General features: G+C 51.6%; 1 protein-coding gene across 1 annotated transcript in view; it reads right to left on the bottom strand.

Moving 5' to 3' along the window:
- Positions 1-381: 381 nt before the first annotated feature.
- RPH3A (rabphilin 3A) overlaps positions 382-7,629 on the bottom strand; it is a gene marked incomplete at its 5' end in the record, with an annotated part of 11,930 nt that continues 4,682 nt past the window's right edge. The window contains 11 exon segments of the mRNA XM_010151483.1: positions 382-512; positions 886-982; positions 1,529-1,610; positions 3,078-3,229; positions 3,414-3,470; positions 3,955-4,081; positions 4,681-4,790; positions 5,755-5,829; positions 6,143-6,222; positions 7,269-7,490; positions 7,562-7,629. The exon segment at positions 7,562-7,629 is cut by the window's right edge and continues 12 nt beyond it. Of these exon segments, the coding sequence (XP_010149785.1) occupies positions 382-512; positions 886-982; positions 1,529-1,610; positions 3,078-3,229; positions 3,414-3,470; positions 3,955-4,081; positions 4,681-4,790; positions 5,755-5,829; positions 6,143-6,222; positions 7,269-7,490; positions 7,562-7,629 (1,201 nt within the window).

Consider the following 7,629-nt stretch of genomic DNA (forward strand, 5'->3'; position numbering starts at 1 on the left):
GTGACGGGACGAGCCACGCGAGCAGAGGCTGGAGGAACACAGAGCATCACACACACAACAGGAACGCTACCATGGCGTGCCTGAGACTAGTGAGAAAGAGGAACAGTCAGAGGGTAACTATTGCTTGACAAAATTACACACCAGGATAATTCAATGACCCTTCCCCTCCAAAAAAAAAAAAAGGAAGAGAATATAAAAGATCTGGGTTAGTTTTCAGGTGGGACAGGGCACAGAGGATGCTTGGAGGAGGCAGAAGAGCATTGCTGCCCTGGGACCAGAGGCGTGTAGCAAGTCATGACTGCGCTGGAAGACAGACATCAGAGATCTACGGGGGCTTGGCAGAGGATGGGCCGTTTGGGGAGGTTCAGGCTGCGGCTCCTTTTAATCACTGGCAACATGGTTCTCATTTTGGAGGGTGTGCCAGCGTTCAATCTTCTTGTCCTTGTTCTTCAAACATTCATACCAGTGTTTCAAGCGCTCTCCCTTCGCCGTAATGCCAAGCTGACAGCCGCCTGGAAGAAAGGGAGAAGAGGAGACATCGTATTCAGAGATGATGCTGATGTTCCAGTAAATCACTTCCACGGGGACAGACCCCACGCTGGCAAGCATTTCTTTCCACCTCCTGGATTTAAAATGTCGTGGAAACAACTAGAGCTGCTCTGTCTGCAGAGAAAGCTCCGTAAGATGCTGGAGATGGGACAGTGCAGGTGGTTCAAACGCTGGATCAGCCGTTTGATCCAAGTGTCCAGCCACCCTGCATGTTCCCACCTCAAAGCTCAGCCTGGGGTTCCTCACAGGGCAGGCGACCTACACGTCCCTCCTGTACAGCAAGCACTGTTTTGGGTATTAAAACGGCACCCCAGAGCACAGACTCTTCCAGCTCACCGATGTAATCATTCGATTTCCCGATGTCATAATCCCAGACAGAAATATCCAGTGACTTCTTGGCCAGATCACTGTGTTTTATATCATAGAAGAACTCCTGCAGAAGGAGAACACCCACGTCACCCCAGGAGTCCCAGGAAAATACACCCAAAAAAACTGCACTTAAGAAATTGCAAATGACCTCTTTGTACAGCCCGAATTCAAAATCCAAAGAGACAATATTTAAAATATACTAACAAAGATCGAATGCTCCCTCCCTGCAGCACCCCTCCTCCCAGGATCACAGCATGCTGGGCAAACCGCTAAGCTGAGCTCTCCCCTTCTATCTTTGCAGGTGTCCCATCAAAGCAGCACCGGCCACGGGACCCCCCAGGGATGCTCGTCCCACCCACGTCCCTGGCTGGGGTGACATGGGGTCACTGCACAGGCAGCAGGGAGGTTTTGGGGTGTACCAGTGCTGCCCGGCACGGAACTGGTGAGATGCCCTGTGGCAAAGTCATTCCTAAAATATTACTGGCTGCCGAAAGGGGAAAGGAGGCGGAGAGGGGAACCGAACCTCAGTGACTTTATCTTCCATCTCCTCCACACAACATAGGAATTGGCTAAGTTGGTTTAATAATATAAAAATTAGATCTGTCCTTACCTCATTAAACTCAGGATTTAACGTTTTCTTCTTAATCTGTGTCTTGTGCTTGGCCTTTTTCCCCATGTCAGGTTTCAGCCAACTGGGGGCAACAGAAAACAGCTCAAAGCTCAAATGCAAGAACAACGTGAGCTCATAAGCTAAAAAACCGAAAGTGTGGTTTTGGACTAGAAAAAAAGCAACTGAAGATATAAGACAAAGAAATGGGTTAGCCAGACTCCCTTCCCACCTTCTAAAATTATCCAAAATAAGTGTGAAATGAGTAAAATCCTGATTACTCTTTTTTTTCCCCTCTTGGATTGCCAGACAAGACATACAGACGCACTCGTGATGTCCTTCCAAACCACAATCCCAAGTCTTTTCTCCCCAGGCCATGCGAAAAGAATGGTTACAGGTGCTTTACAGAGCAACACCGGATCAACTCTGCGTTTTGCTGGGGAAGAACCTGCCAAGGCTGACAGCGGGGAGCAGCTGAAACGGTCAGGGAATATGGAAAATGAGGAGCCGGGCTGGTTGCCAGCAGACAAGGGCAATTGTGCAGCCGGTCACCGAGCCTGGGCACTGGAAAATCCAGCCAAGAACACGTGAATGCATACAGAGATGGGAGAAATATGGAAAAAAAAAAAAGCTAAAAATATAAAAATAGTCCCTTAGTGTTTAATACCACAGAGACTGGTATACTCAACCAAGGTTGGCTCACCTAGAGAACGTGGGAAAAATTAGGACTTGGGCTTTGCAGCCTGGTTGCAGCCCCAGAACTAAATAGTAGCGTTGGTGTTAATTAGAGCTGTGTTGGAAGTTGATTTAAAAATGGAAAGCTATCATCTTCTGTTTGTGGGAATGGAAAATACAAAAAAATAAGAGAGAGACTGAGAAGGAAAACTACTCTGTTCCACTCGGCTACAAAAGGATGTGCAAAATGTTCAACACGAGAGTTATTGAGTGACTTTTAGGGAGAATACATATTTTTTTCCTGAAGGCAAAAAGAAAACAGCAATTGAAAACCCATCTGCAGCCTCAGCCGGGAATGACTGCAGGGCCCTCTCTGTGTCGTGGTTTATGAGGTTCGAGTTAAAACCATTATTCCCCGGTGCTGGCAGGAGACACCCGGCAAGCCCTGCTCCCTCATCACCTGCCTCCGCAGCCGACAGCACCCGTGGGTGCGCTGCTGCTCGAGGAGATGCGCTGCGCGTCACAGCAAGGCACCGCTGCACGAACCGCAGCCAACCCTGCTGTCTGTACTGATTGAAGGGATTTGTTTGAAGTGGGGATGTGGCACGGGACAGGGACGGGCACGGCAGGGCAATCCCTGGCTACAACCGGCACATGGGCTTAGGGCGCAGCAAGTGGGACACGTGTTCTTCATCATGCATGGAGGGACAAAGGACCTTGAACCGGCTTCGCTGGAGGTCTTAGCGTGCTTGGAAAATGCTCTCCTCTCTCCAGTGGTTTTGGAAGGAGCTCTCAGAGCATCAACTCCTGCCCAAGGACAGCGGGTGGCTCTGTGCCCACACGTTACCGCACGACACCAGCCCCGGCTCCCACTTACAGTTTAACGAAAGGGTCCGAGTATCCGTTGGCATCCATGGCTGCTAAATGCACGCAGCGTACGATGCCAACAATCAGGCCGCCCTGCTGGGTGCTGTACATGAGGGACACGAGGATCTTCCCACGCTCCTCCACATCCCCACCACGATCTACCTGCAAGAAGAAGTGACCAGAGGTGGGGACACGGGGGCTGAGCAAGGAAGACGGTCAACGGCAGAGCAGATGAGACACGATGGATACAAGGGAACCGTGAGGGGTTGGGGGAAAAATGGGGCTTGTACATGAGAAATGATGGGTGAAACATGCACAGAGCATGTTGTCCTCCAAGGGCTCTTACCTCCTCTTCGTACAGTGCCATCCCACGGGATGAGCCAGTTGTTCCAGCACGTTTCATCTTGGATGGGGAAGACAAAAAGAGAGACTGCCGTGAGAGGCACCGTCCTATCGCAAAAACATCCCCAGAGAGCCCAGCCCAGCTCTTTCACTGGCCTCTGGAGTGGAAGGGGGCTCAGGTATATTCATCTGCTCCATCACCCTCCACCTCAGCACCTTACCCACAGCACTTAGGAGCAGAGCTCAGGGATGGAGTGACCTGTCCTCTCCTCCATAGTGACATACATCAGTGTAGGCTGGCAGTGCTGGCAGATCTGCAGCCACCGGCAAGTGACTCCAGGGACCTTCCCCTGCATTCCCACCACGTTCACATCACCATCAGCCCAGGCATGGGTGGGAATCCAACTCCTAAAGATGCCAGTGAAGCCAGGCACCTACAGCTCTTGGCTGGCTCCAGCTCCAACCTCACCACTAGCTCCATTACACACCATTAATTAGCAGCCTCATCGTTAATGGTAACAGCAAGAAGTTTCACAGAAACTCACTGGTATTACTCTCTCCAAGCAGATATTGAAGTTCTTTTTCTGATTGGCTTTGAGTTTTTTCAAGGAAACTCTAGTTTCTCCAATAAACTCATTGTGCCCAAATTTGTCTTCATCACACACAGAGATCCTGAAAGGAATGGGAAAGGTGATCATCATCCAGGCTGGAGCAGTGCCAGACTCTGGAGCACAAAACCGCTCCTGCAAGGGCACTGCACGAGGGGTGGACAAAGCCAAGCACCATCGATGCCTCCATCCATCCGACTATCCTCCGACCAAAACTGAAACTGAACTTCTGTGTGGCCAGAAAATCAATATTTTTAACACGTGCTCTCTGATGAGGCAAGAAATAAAAAGGTGGAAGTTTCCTGTAGGAAGGAAACGCCAAAAATTTTAGACATCTCTAAATGTTTTGCAGGGACACTGTCAAATTATGTGCAGATATGCCATACACAAATCTCTGTGCTGATAAGAAGAATAGTAATGCCAATAATATTAAATGACAGGGTCGAAATGCCTTTCTTTTTTTAAAAAAGGACCATCGAAATCAGTGTGTTCGTATGGAGGCTGTTGACTTTGACCAAAACCTCTGCATTTCCAGGTGCTCTGTCAACACGTGCACCTCCCTGCCAGCGCCCTCCTAAGGAAAGCTGGCCTGCAATGCCCTGTGCGAGGAGACCCACGGTCCCCACCCCACCCCACCGCGGGATACCCGGCTCCTCTGCTTGCCTGAGGGTTTTCCTTTGCATGTCCTCGTCTGTGATGCCGTGGTACACCAGGGTCTCATTCCACACTGGGTTACGGGTGTTGCGCAGGGTCTTCGTTCTCAGCTTGTTTGACTACAGCATCAAACCAAAACCACGGCACAATTACACCCCTGAACCACCTGAATTTAGGCTCCTGGCAGAGACACTCCATCAGCTCTGGCTCACAAGAGATGGTTTGACCAGGGCATGGAGGACTCTGCGGGACATCACCTTCACTGTCTGGGATCTACTCCCTCAGGGACACTTGTACATGGAAAAGGGCATAGGGCAGGCTGTGCGGGGCTTGAGTAATGGCTCTCGTGGTCTAAAGGAGATGACAGCTTGGGAAATGAGGAGCTCTGGCACTTGTTCATGTGTCCCTCACAAACACTCATGCAAAATAAAAAAAAATTAAAAGAAGGAGCAACAGAGAGTGATAGAAATCAAAGCAATTCCCAAGATCACCACACCTTGATTTACTCAGTGTGAGATGAGGAAGTCCCCACACATAAAATAAACCTGTAAATATCAATCCAACGGTTTTATTATCTGTTTTCCCCCTTGTTTTACACTTTCAGTTCCTCTGAGCGAAACTCTGCAGCAGCAAAGAGCTGTGCAGCCCTCGAGCAAGGAGCCAGCACTGGTCATCCCTTCCTCAAAGGTTTCCCCACCGAGATCAGCTTAGCTGGGCTGGGGAGTGAGACTTCCAGAGTCTAATGAGAACATTCTACGCCTTCAAAGCAGAAGGATCTTTCAAAGTCCGGTAATAATTAGATTCTGTGCCAGATGTTTTGCGATCCATTAATAGTGTCACCTCCTCGAGCTCCCCTCTACCCCTAAGCAGATCCCTGTCTGCAGGCTGAGCTCTTCCTCAGGTAGGAGAGCGTGCGTCTGCAAGCATCGTCACTTTGCAGAGATACCTCCTGGGTAAAACAGCAGCAGTCAGTGACTGCGCAGAGAAATTCAGGGAAGTCTGACACAAGGAAGGGACCTCAGGGGGCTTTTCTAGAAACCTCTGCTCCATCCCGAGCCCAACACGCAGCCAAACCAGGCAAACCTTGCTCGCTCCGGGCAAGAGGTGCAGCTTGACGTAGGGATCTGCCAAGCCATTTGAGTCCATTGGTTTTAAGCCCTAAAAGATAAATAAAGAAAACACGGTGAACAAATCCTCCTTAAGCAGAGCCAGGGAAGAGAAAAAGCTTTTCATGAAGCAAAAGAGAAAATGCTTTCAGCAAGCCAAGAGCCTCATTCTCTGCCCTGAGCAGGTGTGGGTGCCACGATGCACCAAAAATTCAGACCCACTCAAGGAAAAGCCCCACAGACCTCCCCAGCCAGGAGCAGAGTGGGTGTCCCAGCGGCCACACTGCTTCCATCCCATGGCACCGGAGGAGCTGGGAACAAGACAGATTTAAATCAGTTAAAGGAGGGGAAAAAAGATCACTTACTTTGGCCTTGATGAGGGTGCAGTGCAGGGAACTGTTGTCCTGGTCGTAGAGCAGACTGAACTCTAGCGCTCCCAGCGTAGCTGGCACCGAGAGAGAGGAGGAGGAGTTGGAAATAGGACCTCGTTAAAACCCCAGCCAATAACTGTGTTTAATCACCCCCGATTAGTAATAATTAGAAAGATTAGTAGTTCAAATGTAAAAGCCATTTAATACATGTGAGACTGCGGTGGCATCGCCCAAACTGCCACACACAAACCCAGCCAGATCCACGAGCTCTGGTCGTCAGAGCTGAACAAGGTACAGAGGGGGCAGCCTGGGGCTTCTGAGCTGACTTTAATATTCACCAAGCAAAGAGGATGTAACAGTACAAACCCTTCTGTGGGCACAGCCCGGGGACGGAAAGTTGCCCCAGGACATCCCTGAGAAGGTGTTTCACCTCCGGTGGCCACCACCTCCTTCCAGGGCTTGGCCCCCGTTCTGCCCCACTGGACACCAGCTCGTACTTATCTTCAGTGCTCACTGGGAAAAGGCCACAGGGATGAAGGGTCAGAACCTCAGCTGGGTCCACCTGCTCCTACCCGAGCACAATTCCCGCACCGGCCCAGAGCGGCTCTTCCCATCCGCGGTGGGAACAGGCTGGAGAGGCGAAGCAATGCCCTGCCACGGACGCTCACCCTCAGGCAGCAAATTCCCTTTAAGGGTAGCACAAAAGCACAAGCTCTCCTGGCATAAAGGTCCGGAAGCCACCAAGCCTTTCCTGCAGACAGACCTGGTGGTGTTGCTGGCAGCGAAGGATGCCCTGATGAAAGCAGCAGCCGCCTTCAGGACTCAGATTTGGAAATGTGAAGGTTGTGTGAGCAAAGAGCCTAAACCAGCACATCTCAGAGCTGAGTAATTTGGTGCAAAACCAACTGAAGGTCCCACAAGCTCTGCTGAAATGCCTGAGTAGGGACAGCCACCCCGGATCTGAGCCCTGCAGGAAAGCGTCATTCCCTGAGGACTCTCCCTGCCAGAGACCCACAACCTATGGCACAAATCACAATCCCACAGCAAACACCTCCTCAAAATCCTGTGTTTCCCAAAGAAACAGCTCCCTCTCCTCCCGCCAGGTACCCTGGGTACGTACTGCCTTCATCGGAGTCATAGCTGTTGGCATCCTCCTCCTCCTCCTCCTGGGGAGGCTGCCGCACCGGAGCGGCAGGCACTGCTGGGATGGTGGGGGGCTGCGGGAAGGCGGGGGGCTGCCGGGCTGGCCTCTCCTCTCTGGCAGGGGGTACAGCATAGCCTCCTCCTCGCTCCTCTCTGGCAGCAGCGCGGGCTGGCTCCAGGGGTCCCAGTGGTGGGCTCGCTGCGGGAGGGACCCCATTAGCCCCCTGGCATGCTCTGCCCTCCAGCCCCTCACAGGCAGCTGAATTTTACCTTGTCTCTCCGGGAACCGGCCGGCCGCCCCGGGACCTGGGCTTCCTGCCGCCGGCGGGGCTGAGGAG

The sequence above is a fragment of the Eurypyga helias genome, unplaced genomic scaffold (genome assembly GCF_000690775.1).
Source record: "Eurypyga helias isolate BGI_N326 unplaced genomic scaffold, ASM69077v1 scaffold4610, whole genome shotgun sequence".
Taxonomy (NCBI): Eukaryota; Metazoa; Chordata; class Aves; order Eurypygiformes; family Eurypygidae; genus Eurypyga; species Eurypyga helias.